The 16,737-nt window shown below is 41.1% G+C and overlaps 1 protein-coding gene across 1 annotated transcript in view; it reads right to left on the reverse strand.

Moving 5' to 3' along the window:
• Positions 1-240: 240 nt before the first annotated feature.
• SLC4A10 (solute carrier family 4 member 10) overlaps positions 241-16,737 on the reverse strand; it is a 196,740-nt gene continuing 180,243 nt past the window's right edge. Inside the window, 1 exon segment of the mRNA XM_044303185.1 lies at positions 241-946. Within this exon segment, the coding sequence (XP_044159120.1) occupies positions 241-946 (706 nt within the window).

A 16,737-nucleotide genomic window follows, 5' to 3' on the forward strand; every position in this document is an offset into this window, starting at 1 on the left:
GTCCCTGACCTGGATGGCTGTCTCAGGGACAGGTCCAAAAGACAATGGCCATTGGGGTGCTGAGGGTGTAATTTTATGGTCACTGAATGTAATACATTCAGTTTTGGTGCCATTAAGCTTTAGATGATTGGCACTCATCCAGTGATCAATCTCCAAGAGACATCCGGCCAGATCGACTTGATCAACTGTTCCTTTGGCAAGCCTAAAGTACAGTTGTGTATCATCTGCATAAACATCAAACTAAAGATTGTGGCTCCTGATGAGGTCGGCCAATGGTCTCAGATAGATGTTGAACAAGACTGGGGATAGTGCCAAGCCTTGTGGTACTCCACAGGACAGTGGGAGATCGTCTGAGTGAAATACCCCCAGCTTCACTCGTTGTACCCTGTTCTGGAGAAATGAGACCATCCATGCCAAGGCCTTTCCATCTAATCCCGCTACCACTTTCAACCGGTTCAGTAACACTTGATGGTCAATAGTGTCAAAAGCGGATGATAGGTCCAGAAGGACTAGGACCATAGAGTCCTTCTGGTCTGATGCCATCAGTAGATCGTCCTGGACATTGACCAGAGTGGTCTCAGTACCCCTTCCGGGTCGGAATCCCGACTGGAAGTCGTCAAGAATGTGATTGGCCTCCAGATATCCCTGTAGTTGTGCAACAACCTCCCTCTCGCCTATCTTTGCAGCGAACGGCAGTCCTGAAATCGGTCTAAGGTTACTCAGATCGGTCACAGGTAGCGCCGGTTTCTTAGGCAGGGGTATTACCACTGCCTGCTTCAGAATAGCCGGCACCTGACCGCTGGAAAAGGAACTATTTATAATGTCTCGAATGTATGGTGCCATTGCAACCGCGGTGGACTTCACCACGGCCGCCGGGCATGGGTCTAGAGGAGAGGAGGAGGATCTAAGAGCTCCAATGATTTCAATCGTTCTCTCCTCAGATGGGCTAAAATTTTGTGAGGGAATAGGGTAAGGTTGAGAGTGAAGAAGAAAGTGTCTCGTCCGTCCTATGAACCATAGGGATACTGTCCCTAAGTTTCTGGATTTTTTCAGCAAAGTAGTCGGCCATTTGCTGGCACAGTGCTGGAGAGTGCTCCGTTGTTGCAATCTTACATCTAGGATTGGCTAGTTGTTTAGCCACTTTGAAAAGTTCTCTGGTGTTGTTAGCCGCATTGTCTATTTTATTTGAGTAGTATGTTCTTTCGGTATTTTTAATATTATCTCTATACTTTCTCATACTTATTTAGTATTTAATTTTAGTGTCTTCTATGGGATTTTTTTCTCCAGGCCTTTTCAAGGGCTCTGGTAGTCTTTTTATCCTCTCTTAATTCAGCAGTGAACCAAGGCGGGTTTTTATTAGGGGGGCGAGGTTGCTGTTTATGTTTCATAGGTGCTAAGGTGTTTAGTGTGGCCTCTATACAATCATTAAAAGCTGTTAGCTTTGCTTCCGTGGATTCTATGGAGCAAAATAAATCTATATTCAGATCCTCCTTAAAGCTATTGCCATATTCCTCCAAATTAAGAATTTTTAAATTTCTTTCTTGGGTGAGAGTCTTTGTTGGTTGTAATAACAACGCCCCCGTTGCTCCTAGAAGCTAATTTGCATGTATTAAAATATCATATTTCTCAGCAATGTGGACACATATGAACATGGGACCAACACAGATATCTTCAGCTGCCAAGTGCACATGTAATAGGTCAGCCAGTGTGATAGGTACAAATCTGCTGAAAGAGGCCCTTTAAGAAAAACTAAATTTATTCATTGAAATTCAAGTTCATTCTGAGTTTTAACGTCAAGGAGGTAGTCCTACTGTTGACTAGAGAAAGCCACCTCCTTGACTTCAAAGTTTAGAATGAAAATGAACTTAAATGAATAAAATACTGTATAAGTTGTACTAAATCTTTTCCCACAGAACTATATATCAATCTGCTTCTCCTGCTTCATAACATGCTGTCCACAGATTGCTCTGCACTTCATGATGATGGGAACATATGATCGATTATAGACATTTTATTCTTCTACTGATTGTCAAATACAAAACAAAAAATGTGTCCACAATGAGTTCAAAGTGAAATTTGTTGGTCTTTTCTGTTCAAATCAAGTTTGTGTTGACCTAGAGCTTGGCGTTGAAGCAGATGTTGAATTCAAACAGGTCACGACACAGCGCAGATCGTTCTACTAAATATTTATTGTCACATGACAGAAATGTCTATGCAGAAAAAGCACACAACACATAAACATCTGTATTAAATTACATCCAAATCTGGGTAATTTTGACAAAATAATAGAAAATTAAAAAGTAAATCTAACAATTTGCAATCAGCTTCTCATTCGATGCAATTTTACACGGCTGAAACAAATGGTGAAAATGTGCTTAAAGCTGACATTGTTCTAGGAAGAAAAGAAACAGTCAATGGAAAAATGCAATGACATTTACATGTGTATTGCCCTTCCCAGTCAAACAGGCTATCAATATGGAGAAAGGCTACTCTGACCCTTCAACATGACCATGTTTTTTTCCTAGTGGTTTTCCTTGAAAAGGTTTTAGAAAAGTCCGATCAGACAAGTTAACAAGGTTTTCCAGGATAAGAAAACATGACTGCTTTCTTGCAGAAACAGTACCACACATGTCCACGGGTCACCTTGGAGCTGATCTGTGTTACCTGACACAACCTGTGAACAGGTATAGTGCTGTTTACAGAAGAAAGCATTTTTTTTTCCAATTCTGTACAACCTCGTTAAGAAGTTGACTGGTGGGTGCATTCAATGTATAGGAATTCTAAAAACCTATGAGTGAACTCTTAGGCCACCACCTTCTTTTTGTGGAGGGCCCTCTAAGCCCATGTCCTTACAATGAGGAAATACGTGAGACCTTCAAGGGAAGAATATTTGGTATCAAGTGGGTCATGTTGGAGGGCCAGGATATTACTGGTTCCTTTAAGTGTCCATTAACAATTTATAAATAAAGTCACATCTAAAATCTTACATAAATTATCTTAACAACAAATAAACCCAGTGGTCACTGGTGAAATACGCAATAGACTGGTAAAATATGCTTATTCCATTTATATTTTAAGTCACACAAAAAATGAGGTTAGACTAAAAAGTCAATTTTGCTGGATTTGTCCATAGATAAATGCACTTCATTTTCTTGTGGCCAAACAAATACAAACAACAATTATTAGAAATCAATCATCATTAGAAATTATCTCCAATTTACCAAAAGTGGTTATGGTTTGGAACTAAAAATTATAAAACTGTCAACCAAATGTATAATAATCTTTTCATTTGAAAACTATTTCATCTTAAATAAGTGATCTCAATCACAAAGACAAAAAGTTACCTACAAAACTTGGTCCCATCACCCACCAAATCCAAAAAGCCATTGTGATTGGCTACTGGCCATGTTTACATCTTGGGCACTGGGAGTGGAAACTTGCCCTTCTCCTGTGACTAACACAATCTGGTGCCCTACAGAAGCATAGAGACCTTTTGTAATCATGAAATACTAAAGGGATTTTCCAAATTTTTGATACTGATGACCTATCCTCTTGAAAGTTCATCAGTATCTGATCAGTGGAGGACCCCCACCAATCAGCTGTTTGAGAAAGCTACGGTGTTCCTGTGAGCGTCATGTTCATCTTGCAGATTACCATAGGCCAGTGATGTCATGTTCATTAGTCATGTGGCCTAGGCGCAGCTCAGTCCCATTCAACTGAATGGAGCTGAGATGCGATATCAAGTGCAGCCACTATACAATGTACAGAGCTGTGTTTGGTAAGCTGTGAGAACGCAGCGGTTTCATCAAACAGCAGATTGGTGGGGTTCCCGGGTGTCAGACCAACGCTCATCAGTCACTGATGACCTATCCGGAGGATAGTTCATCAGTATAAAAAAAAAGTCAGAAAACCCCTTTAAGGACTTCATACTGAATAAGTACAACTGGAGGGTTCCTGTAATGCTTTTGCTATGTAGATTAATTGGCAGAAGTATTCCCTATACTGCTCTTTAAGAAATGCATATTAGTGTCGCTTGGTGTTCATGGCCAACATGGCTTCAGCTTTGGACTTGAAGAGGAATTCACATAATTAAAACTTTGTAGGATATGTAGAATTCTCAGTTATTGCCCAAAGGCTGATTTATTTCATCAGGATTTTCATGTTAAAGGGAATGTTTCATGATATCGTAGAGAAAGGTTGCCCACTTGTGATCCCCCTCTTTGAGCCAGAGCATTCCCCATTCTGGAAGACATTAGATGTCAATGACAGCCATTCAGCTGAGAGGTCATCATAAGACAGATGGTCATAGCTTCCACTGGTAAAACCAACTGTTTGCTTGCATGCTAGGAGATGGACTCACTGATTAGAGAACCCCAATACTGGAGAACGACCCCACATTTCTTTTACAGAAATCTCTAAAAATGATCATAGTTGAAGGGCCGCCACATGTCAATGACACTTGTGCGTCATGTAATTCTCAACCAGAAGAAGCCCATCCTGGTAAATCCATTGTATTGTGCTGGAAATGTCTGCATACTGTTTGAATGCCTATTGCTATTGCAAGACGAGCAAGTTAATGTCACAGCATCTGAGATTCTTTCCTGCAAATTATAATGGTTTTCAAATTTGAAGAATTATCTTGAAGTTATTGATTATAAAGATGAATTCTAACCAGGAATACAGCATCATTTACGACAGATTAAAAAAGAAGCGGTCACAGTCGTGGCCCAATTGTCTTCCCATTCAAGATTTTAATTAACACTATAATTATATACCTGGTATGTAGCATGGGTCCATTACTTACTACTACTATTTGTATCACCATTACTGGCTATTAAGATATCTAATAATACTTTTTTCTTCAATTAATTTTTTTTACATTTATTTGAAATTTGGCAACTCTTTTTTATTACATTTTGAAATATTAACAGTGAACAGTCTGACAAAATTCTAAAAATCCATTAGACAAAATTAAGAAAGTAAAGAAAGTAGACCTAAAACTGTAGGTGAAGTCATACATACATATTTATCTGAGATCCAGTTTTAGCCTTACCCGTAAATTTAAAAAATGTTGATCTTTTACTGACTAATTATACATTTACTGACAATTTGTAGCTAAAATCTGTTAACATAATTTGGCTCTTTGTGTATTTCTAAGTTACTCTACATCTATTTACAGACTATATTATAAACAGATTTGGTTCTTATATTATGAAAATGTGATATATTTTCAGAAATATTGTGTATCATTATTTATGTTCATAATATAATATTATTCTTATTATAAATCTTAACAAATTATAGGTTATTAAATCATTAAAATGGTTTTGACTTTTACATTGGAATATGTGGAACTGTAGTGCCAAACCTAAACTACAGTTACAAAACACAGATTTAAATAGATTATACATTATATCTTCTAGAAAAAAAAATTAAAAGCATAAATGGAATACTCTAAATTTTAAAAATGCCCCAAAAAGTCATTTGTCATGAGTATGTGTTTTTAATCCAATATTGTTTTTTCCTGTGAACGCTTAATTTTCCATCTCTAAGCCCCTTGAAGAGGACAGAGAAGGAAAAAAAAAAAACAGTAAATAATTCACCAGCTTCAAAACGAATTCATTAAAATGCATACAGCACATAAATACTGAATATCTTATGGTGGTTAAAGGGGTTTTCTGATTTCTGGGAGTTTGACATCAGGGACAAACAGCCTGATCAACTGTTTGAGAAGACACCAGCGCTCACAGTAGCACCACAGACTTCTCTCAGCTCACCAAGCACAGCGCTGTACACTGCAGAGTGGCTTTGCTTGGTATTGCAGCTCAGCCCCATTCACTTCAATGGGGCTGAGCTGCACCTAGGCCACGTGACTGATGAACGTGGCCTAGGCTAAGCTGCAAGAAGGCTGTGGCACTAATGCGAGCACCGATGCCTTCTCGAACAGCTGATTGGCCAGGATCCCAGGTGTTGGACTCCCACCGATCAGACACTGATGATCTTGGACTTTGGAATGAAAAATAGACCATTGTGTTTTTTCTGAGAAAACCCCTTTAACGCCTAATATCATGTTTTCACCGTTTTCCCAAGAGCTAAAGTACAGACTCTGTATGTATATTTAGATGCTGTACATCCAATAACTATGGCTTCCAAAAATTTCCACTGCTTTCCATCATGAATGGGCACACTACTCTGGCTGTAGCTCACCTTCCTTGAGAACAGGGTTGGATTAATCCATTATCCAGAGACAGGACACCATTCATTGTATGCCTACCAATCCTACATGTCTATTGGAAGGGGGGGGGGGGTAAGTGGTTGATTTGCTACTAACCGCTATGAGGAAGTGAGTTTACATTTATGCCTACTACACCGTTTCTGTGTTGTATTGGGCAACTCTTGAACCCTGGATGTACGGTATGTTTCCTTCCATATCATGTTCTACATTGGCACCAACTCTTCATGTTCTGAAGGTTTTGATGGTTTAGTGCCCCCCTGCCTAGGATGTCCATTAAACAGGGACCCCTGAGTGTTTATTTCTGAAGGATCTCTTGGCCTTTAGGTGTATTAGTGGGCGTCTGGGAATAGACAACCCATTATGCAACTGGTGACTTCACCATAACCCATAATCTGCCTAGGAGCACTGTCTACTATTTTCTTTTAACCTATTAATTAGGATCAGACATGTTGAAATCTAACATCCTGATCATTTGTTTCTCAAATCCATACACACGAGATAGCCATCAGGTTACACAAATTCAGTGGATTTGGCCTACATTCAGGGGCGTCGCTAGGTTAAAACATTCGGGGCCTGGGCTGCCTGCTAGATACAACTGTATTGCCGTACACAGAACGGCAATACAATGGAATCTTACACTGGGAAGAGATGAAGGACCTTTGGTGACATCACAGGTCATGTGATCAGCAAAACAGGCTGTGATAGGATGACCTGGATGATGTCACCATCATGTGACCAGGGCAGGCTTGGACCAGAGTGAAGAGGAGAAGGAGCCTAATGCTGATGTCTGTACAGGAGAGGTAAGTGAAGGGAGAGGCAGAGCAATGCTGGGAGTTGTAGTTATTTAACTGGGATGTATGTTAGGGCTAAAGGGAGGGATGTTATTGACATGGAACTGTGTGCTTGAGGTGGCTGGGGGAGGGAGTGATGTTATTTACATGGGACTGTATGTGGAAAGTGGATGGTGGGGGGGAATGATGTTTATGTACATGGGACTTAATGTTTAGGCCCGTGTTTCCCAACCAGTGTGCCTCCAGCTGTTGCAAAACTACAACTCCCAGCATGCCTGGACAGCCTTTGGCTGTGCGGGCATGCTGGGAGTTGTAGTTTTGCAACAGCTGGAGGCACACTGGTTGGGAAACACTGGTTTAGGCTACGGTCACACTTGCGTTTGGTGATCCGCTTGTGAGATCCGTTTCAGGTCTCTCACAAGCAGCCCCAAATGCATCAGTTTAACCCCAATGCATTCTGAATGGATGCGGATCCGTTTAGAATGCATTCGTTCGGCTCCGTACGGCCCCCCGTTCCATTTTGGAGGCGGACCCCAAAATGCTGCAAGCAGCGTTTTTGTGTCCGCATGTCCTTGCGGAGCCAAACGGATCCGTCCTGACTTACAATGTAAGTCAATAGGGACGGATCTCTTTGCATTGCCACAAAATGGTGCAATTGTAAACGGATCCGTCCCACATTGACTTTCAATGTAAGTCAGGACGGATCAGTATTGGGACTTAGAAATTCAAATCTAATACAAACGGATCGGTCCTGAACGGATGCATTCGTTTGTATTATATCGGTGCGGATCCGTCCTGTACAAGTACAGGACAGATCTGCACGAACGCAAGTGTGAAAGTAGCCTTAGGGGGTGATGTTTACATGGGATTGTGTGTTGGAGGCAGCTGGGGAGGAGGTGATGTTATTTACATGGGACTGTATGGTGGAGGGGGGATTATAACTGCAGGGGCACTGCAGATCCAGGGGACATTATAGGCTGCTGGGGGCTCTATAGGAGGGTCTTATAGATCCGCCTTATTTCTACTAAGCGCACTATGGGGGTCTTATTACTACTGAGGGGTCTGTAGGGAGCTTTATCACCACTGGGTGAACAATAGGGGGCCTTATTTCTACTGGGTACTCTGTGAGGGTATTATTAATATGGGAGGGCTCTTCTAATAATGGGGGCATTGTTGAGGAGCATTATCACGGTTGGGGCAGTGTTACTAACGAGGGCATTCTAGAAGGGAATTATTATTGGTGGGACTATGAGGAGCACTATTACTATGGGGGGCAGTAATGTTTCGTTAGGATAGTATTTGGGGGTATTGGGGGGGGGGTTGAGGTTTTGGCATAGCAAGCAGCAGGATAACACTGTGGGGACTCCAGTTGGGGGATAATGATAGAATGTGAGGAAGCTAAGATGTCTGTGTGTCACACTCTGCAGAGACGAGGCGGCTGAGAGAAGTTGTCCAGACCAAGTGGAGAAGATGATGACAGAGAGGAGACGTCACCTGGAGGCCCTGGATGTGACAGGTAAGTGCCGCTGTATAAAAAGTACAGCATAGTGCGGGGGGGAGGGGGGGGGGGCACATATTTATTGGGTCTTGTGCCCCGGATCTTTTGAGACCCTAGCAACGCCCCTGCCTACATTAATTGAACGTGTAAGGCCAGCTTAAGTCTAACTTTAGAGTCATATGCCAGATAGTGCAGATAGTAAAATTATTAACAAATGATAAATTACTATAAGTCATGATTACTACTACTTCCTGTTTAATGCTTACTTACCTATGCAAGTAACAAAACCTCTAATGCTTTCTTCTTCAGCTGTACATACAGGTCCTTCTAAAAAAATTAGCATATTGTGATAAAGTTCATTATTTTCTGTAATGTACTGATAAACATTAGACTTTTATATATTTTAGATTCATTACACACCAACTGAAGTAGTTCAAGCCTTTTATTGTTTTAATATTGATGATTTTGGCATACAGCTCATGAAAACCGAAATTTCCTATCTCAAAAAATTAGCATATTTCATCCGACCAATAAAAGAAAAGTGTTTTTAATACAAAAAAAGTCAACCTTCAAATAATTATGTTCAGTTATGCACTCAATACTTGGTCGGGAATCCTTTTGCAGAAATGACTGCTTCAATGCGGCGTGGCATGGAGGCCATCAGCCTGTGGCACTGCTGAGGTGTTATGGAGGCCCAGGATGCTTCGATAGCGGCCTTAAGCTCATCCAGAGTGTTGGGTCTTGCGTCTCTCAACTTTCTCTTCCCAATATCCCGCAGATTCTCTATGGGGTTCAGGTCAGGAGAGTTGGCAGGCCAATTGAGCACAGTAATACCATGGTCAGTAAACCATTTACCAGTGGTTTTGGCACTGTGAGCAGGTGCCAGGTCGTGCTGAAAAATGAAATCTTCATCTCTATAAAGCTTTTCAGCAGATGGAAGCATGAAGTGCTCCAAAATCTCCTGATAGCTAGCTGCATTGACCCTGTCCTTGATAAAACACAGTGGACCAACACCAGCAGCTGACATGGCACCCCAGACCATCACTGACTGTGGGTACTTGACACTGGACTTCAGGCATTTTGGCATTTCCCTCTCCCCAGTCTTCCTCCAGACTCTGGCACCTTGATTTCCGAATGACATGCAACAGTCCAGTGCTGCTTCTCTGTAGCCCAGGTCAGGCGCTTCTGCCGCTGTTTCTGGTTCAAAATTGGCTTGACCTGGGGAATGCGGCACCTGTAGCCCATTTCCTGCACACGCCTGTACACGGTGGCTCTGGATGTTTCTACTCCAGACTCAGTCCACTGTTTCCGCAGGTCCCCCAAGGTCTGGAATCGGTCCTTCTCCACAATCTTCCTCAGGGTCCGGTCACCTCTTCTCGTTGTGCAGCGTTTTCTGCCACACTTTTTCCTTCCCACAGACTTCCCACTGAGGTGCCTTGATACAGCACTCTGGGAACAGCCTATTCGTTCAGAAATTTCTTTCTGTGTCTTACCCTCTTGCTTGAGGGTGTCAATGATGGCCTTCTGGACAGCAGTCAGGTCGGCAGTCTTACCCATGATTGCGGTTTTGAGTAATGAACCAGGCTGGGAGTTTTTAAAAGCCTCAGGAATCTTTTGCAGGTGTTTAGAGTTAATTAGTTGATTCAGATGATTAGGTTAATAGCTCGTTTAGAGAACCTTTTCATGATATGCTAATTTTTTTAGATAGGAATTTTGGGTTTTCATGAGCTGTATGCCAAAATCATCAGTAGTAAAACAATAAAAGGCTTGAACTACTTCAGTTGGTGTGTAATGAATCTAAAATATATGAAAGTCTAATGTTTATCAGTACATTACAGAAAATAATGAACTTTATCACAATATGCTATTTTTTGGAGAAGGACCTGTATACATTAGATGTAGTGCAGCCAGAGATGTGTCTAATCCACATATTGTGAGTCTTTTCCTTTCTTTCTTCTGCTTTCTGATGTCGGTAGCTGCAGCTGCATATCCCTCCTCTCCCCTCCTCCCAGTTAGTTATCTATCTACTGCTTTATAATAAATGACTCTGTTTTTAAACATGTAGTGAGACGGAGAAAAGGGAAATTACAGGCTGAGTGATACAAAATAAAAAAATAGGTACAGATCAGAATCATTTATACTATGCCATTCTTTCATCCGAAGAGGTAAACAAGAACATATTACTTTTCGGTCCCGCTCCTAGATAGTATTGAACTTCTACAGAAATAGGACTTTAACAACAACCATAGACCTTTTGAAGGCGAGAGATGATGTCATTTATAATAATTTATAATCCGTGTGCAATAGGGTGGAGCTCATCAATAACCAGACTTGGTGCCTATTATTGTACTTTTTTTTTGGGAGACTACTTTTTAGCATCCACCGCACCCAAACAGTGTAAGTACCAAAGGAAACTCTATACTTCTCAGCACAGGATGCGAAAATGCTCCGACCAGTGGGATATACTCCGTGACATAGGGGCAAATTGCATAGGTACTGCATACTTTGCACCATTATTTGTCATTTTTCAGTGTATTACGGTTACAATTTTCAATAAAAAACAAACATAAAGAGGTGCTTAGGAACAAGACTCTGGGAATTCAGAACAAAGCTCTGATTTATGACTGAAATGTGCTTTTTACAGCAAGGAATTTCACTAAGCAGTCCACTAATAAACCTGACAACAGTAGGCCACCCATATGTCAGGAATATATTTAACACATGAAATATATCAGGCATATGGCAGCCAAAAGATTCCTCGGTATATACGGAACAATAACATAAAATACAATCAAAACTATACATTGATTTCTAAATAAATAAAACATAAATTAAACTGTAGCGTGTAAGTACTTTTCACTAGTATAACAAATAGATTGCGATAGTTCCCCTTTAATATATACTCTGTGGGTGAAGTCAATGAGTCTAGTGGAGAAGGATGAGTTAGGATGTGCATTAATGGCAGAGAGACCTACCATTGTCTTTGTGAGAATATTTAATCGAAAATTAAAGGAGGTTCTCAAATTAGTATTTAACAACCCCTATCTATTGGACATACAGAATTACAGCTAGGAGGATCTGGCAGCAGATTTCCATTAACCTCGATGGGCACCAAGTCATGTTGTGTGCTTTAGAAACCCCATTTTAAAATACTCTATTAGGGAGCCAATAGAAGAGAATTTCCCCTTCAAGATCTTCATCTAGTGGAGTGCATCTTGAGGACCTGAACTTACGGGCATTAATGGGAAATGTTTCATGTCTCATTTTTTCTGTGGTGGCACTGCAAGAAAATTGAAGACTTGCTACCCTGTGATTAGCTTATTGTTGGGGAACCCTTTTAACAAGAATACATGGAAACTTCTTTAACTTTCTCTGCAGTGAAAGGTTAAAAAAAGTAATTCATATATAATATCTGAACTCTGGAGAACTCCCATCCAGCAGCTGCTTGTGGGGCGTCCTGCTGAAAGCCGCTACTTACCTTACATTTAATTGTAGAGGAAGTTAAAAAAAGTTTCCAGTTTGATTTTATAAAAGATTTTTACCTCTTGTATTATTTTTTTTCTTCGCTGCAATGGGACGTGTTCTTGGTCTACTGTGTAATCATGAATGATGCTGGTGGTCGACCTATACCAACACTCAGCACTAAAATGACGATATGTTTGCAATTGGAGAACCTCCTTTAAATCAACCTGCATCAATGACTTACATATCAGCGTCCATCTTTGTTCTGATCTCTAGCCACATTCAAATGGGATGGAATCGTGTAGAATACCAGTTAGACCTGCTCTCGTTGAACCCTTTCCAGAATACCTAGTAACTTACCTACACACAGTTGAGGCAGACATTTTATTGAACGTAATATCCACGATAAAGCATTTGAGGAACACGTGACAGCTCTAAGACACTCGTCTCGTTCCTTGGTGATATCACTGCTAAAAAGTGCTCTGATTGGTGGTCCCAGCATGGTCAAACTCAGTTCCACAAAATGGCCGCCTACACTGTGTCTAGGTGTCACTTAGAAACTTGACTTTGATATGGATGAGATAACAACAATGTAAAAATAAGAACAAGCCTAAGTGAAATGAGAACCATGAAATCCATACAGCATTTTCTTCGAAGAAAGTTACAGTAATGAGATCCCCCTCTGTCAGGAAGGCTTCATTGCCGAGTTCTCTGACAGCAAGTGAGCTAATACATTTCTTAAAAAAATATTGCACTGCTATATATTGCACTGCTAATGGATGTGATGATTTACAGTGTAAATAACCCACATAGAGCGGCAAGTATATTCTTTAAATTTGCTTGTAAAAATAGACTGAAGAGCAAGTCAGAGACATGTCTCCCTGTCAACACCTTTCCCTGAGGCAGCTTTCTTCTCTGTCTTGCTTTCAGAGCTGGAAACAAACAAAAAAAAAAGTCATAAAATTAGTCAGGCATTAAGCTATCCCTTTAAATAACAACTCATGCAACGGAGGAGGCCATTTTGTGGGCTGCAACCACAAAGCACTAAAGGGCTGATGACATTACATGAGGACTTCAACAGAAGCATTGACCAAGGCCTCGACTAATAGCTTGTACTTAGACATAGGGCACCCTGATCATTCTTTGAGGGTGATGTCACTTGCCTCTAGTCTTTGTTTCCATATCGATGCAGGACACAAAATGGCTTCCTCTACAGCATCAATGACAGGACATTTTAACAGTTTTGATCATGATAGGCATTGATTCAATATTACAGCAACATATTAGCCATGCAATGCAAGACAATCTGCAAACAATCAGCAGGAATGCTGGAAGGAAAGCAGAGTAAGCAATTTGCAGAAGAATTAGGCATTTGTAAGGCAGCTGTGGCATGCAGACAAGCAGATATTCCAATTTACAGAAGCCAAGCCGGTTGACAGCCATAGGATTTTCGCATGCGTATTATTAGCATTTAGATCGGTTTAAGCATTCCAATGATTTCCATAGATCAAGACAATGAAGATATTGCTGATGTTAGGTTAAGGCTACAGCAAAGTTCTGGTATCCTAGGTGGCAGCATGGTTACTGCCATAGATTTAGTTCCCACCCACTGTTGCTTTGACTTTTCCAATCTAATGTCCACATTGATAACAGATTAGTCTGAAGCTTAGGCCAGGACTGAAGTACGATTCCCACCATGCCCTGACTGAAGTTGGGTATCAGAGCATAGTGGTAGTTTTGAGACTACTGGCTTAGGCTATAGACCTCAATGAGATCTGACTTGACCACATGCTGTCACCATGTTACCCTATGATTAAGATTATGAGATTGGTAGAAGAATAGATTTTCGTGGATTGGCGTAACCTGGAGCATTTAAGGTGTCACATAGTCCCTTTGAAGGTATACTTCACTTACGGCCACTTTCACTCAGCAGGTTTAGCAAACCTGTAATAGCTGCAATAGCCTCACTACACACTACGCTCTGGCGCTTGCATATTCTACATATTGGTAAGTTTTCCTGTCAGGCTGCTCAGCCATCATGGCATATCATAGGTGGGATCACATAATTACGATTTATCATAAGGCAGTGCAGTGTGTAATGATTCTCTGCTTCCTCACCATACTAGGCACCTCTGCAAGTGGTGGCACCCAGCCCTACTTATATTCTAGGAGAGGCTGCTGGCGGCCCTTTTAAATCCTTCCCGGGGAACCCCTTTATGAGCTTCCTGCATGCTGCTGAATGGAATGATAACACAGTAAGCAGTAACCTCCTAGGCTCCCTCTAGTGGTGACTGTGGGCATCCAGGATGTTATTATTTATGTCTAAGCAGAGGATCTGGAGCTCTGTACCAGAAAAACTGAGCTGGTGGCTATAACGATATTTAAGAAATTAATTGGCAGAGAGTTTGGATTTAAAAACAACGTGATCATAAAGGATGGACATTCACTTTAAAGCCTCGTGCACACAGCACTCCCACAAAAAGGTTTATTCTCTGGTCTGTTAGAAAGGTACAAGATGTAAATTGTAGTGAAGGTCGACTATAGTTGTGAGTTATAACCTCCCTTCCGACCATCAGCTGTGTCACGTGTAGGTCACTTTATTTTCGAGCTGGGCACACTTTTATATAACTATGGGTTCTGGATATCTAACCGTACGATTACCGCACAGATTTCTTACTATTTACAGACAAGTACCAATACATATAGAAGCAGCATGCCAATTCTGGGACGACAACAAAAAGGAAAGCAGATTTTAATCAAATTCAAACACAATGTGATAGTCTCATGAATTCAGTCTTTCGGTCACTGGAAGTGAGCGAAAAATATTCTTTAAAGTAGCCAATTTTACTTATTTATTTCTGAATCTGAATCTTTCCAAAACCCAGCGACATCATTAAGCAAGAGTTTTTATACAAAATTGAGCCCAAAGTGACTGAATCGGCGTTCCTAATTTTTGTACCTGTAGCCAGATTTCCTTTTTGTGTTCCCACTGGTAATCCATTGCAGAGTAATCAATGCGTACGGAGGCAGACAGCTCATAGTCATACAAGGGTTAATGCGATGGCATGTAGATGCAGAGAGATCTTACCTTTAGGGATCAGCTTCTACAGTGATTATGAAGGGGAGCTTATGGTGGAAATGTAATATGCAAAACATTAAATACGGTCGTTCTGCATGGACACAGAAATTCAGATCATGCTGAGTCTATTGGGTAACGTGTGCTATATAGGTCTTCTGCCTATGTATTATAGTATGTACAGATGTAGCAGGGTTAGCACTCCAGCTCTTAACTCAGATTTCTTAACTCATTACGTTATCTTGAGACAAAAGCCATTGAAAAGCAATTGAAGGTGTTATCTAAACTAAATGCGTAAAGCAAACACGTCTCATAAATCATGAGTACTACGTACCCTGGAATTATCAAACATGTTGGAGGAAGGGGTTGTCCAGGATTAGAAAAACATGGCTGCTTTTGACAAAAACACCACCACACCTGTTCACAGGTTGTGTGGGGTATTGAAGCTCAGCTCCCTTCACTACAGTGAAGTTTAGCTGCAATACCGGACACAATCTTTGAGCTGATGTGGCGCTGTTTCTGGCAAAAAAAACTAAACAAAACTGTAATCTTTGTCAATCCCTTTAACCTTTAAGAATCTGTTGTGCACATTTGGTAGAGATGGGTTTAGGTTACATTTTTTTTGTATTTGATGAGCTCTACATGTCCAAAATAAAGGGACACATTTATTAAAAATGTCTAAGAGACCGTTCACATGGTATATTTTTGTACAGATTTTGGAGCAGACAGCTGCGCTGAAAGTTTGTCGAGATCCCTCCAGAGGCCACGTCCTTTATGCTTTCCCTTAATTTCACTGGGAAGCAGCTCTAAAGATTTCGGAGCGGTGTTGTGTTTTAACGCCGTGCCCACATTAGTAGCGGCGGTTTAAGGCCATGGCAGAGTCAATAATGGACATGTCCGTTCTCGGCACAGCCGCAGCTGTAAACCCCTGCTTGACGATCTTCAGCGCTGCCTCTCATTCTAAAGAACGGGAGGCAAAAAGGACACCCCCGCCGGCGAGATTTCCGCTGAAGGATACACTGTGTGAACGGACCCCAAAAGAAAAACTGGCCTTGTTGTCAATATATCCAAGCTCATTTGCTAACAGGGTTGTCCAGATAGAAACCCCATTTCCAAACACCTCACTGAGTGGACACAGAAGGAAGTCCTCAGTTCAGGGCGGAGAGAGAAACCACAAGTAGTCATTCTTGTTCTGGAGGACACAGAGCATTCATGCCTTACATCAACAGCCCATAGATTTCAATGGGAACTGTGCAATGCTTTATGTCACCTGTTGGGGCAGTGTAGGCCAACTAAACACTCACTGTAAGGTTCCCTTAGGCTGAGTTCATATCACCGTTTAGCTTTCTGTTCTTATGATCCGTCAGAAGAAGAGAAAAAAACAAAATAAAACAGGGTCCTTTAAAAAAAACAAAAAATGGATCCTGTTGCATCAGTTATGCATAGCCTTTTGCATCAGTTGTCATCCGTTTGAGCCATTTCCGCCTGAGATCCGTTTTTGTTTAGACTGGGAAAAAAAGTACTGCATGATGGACTTTTTTTCCGTCTCAAAAAAACTGATTTTGCATGGAAATGGCTTAAATGGATGATATCTGATGCAACAGGATCTGTTTTTTTATAGGCTTCTGTAAAAAGATGTATCCTATGCATAAGGGCGCATTCACACGACAGTGCC

The sequence above is a fragment of the Bufo gargarizans genome, chromosome 8 (assembly GCF_014858855.1).
Source record: "Bufo gargarizans isolate SCDJY-AF-19 chromosome 8, ASM1485885v1, whole genome shotgun sequence".
In the NCBI taxonomy this organism is placed as follows: domain Eukaryota; kingdom Metazoa; phylum Chordata; class Amphibia; order Anura; family Bufonidae; genus Bufo; species Bufo gargarizans.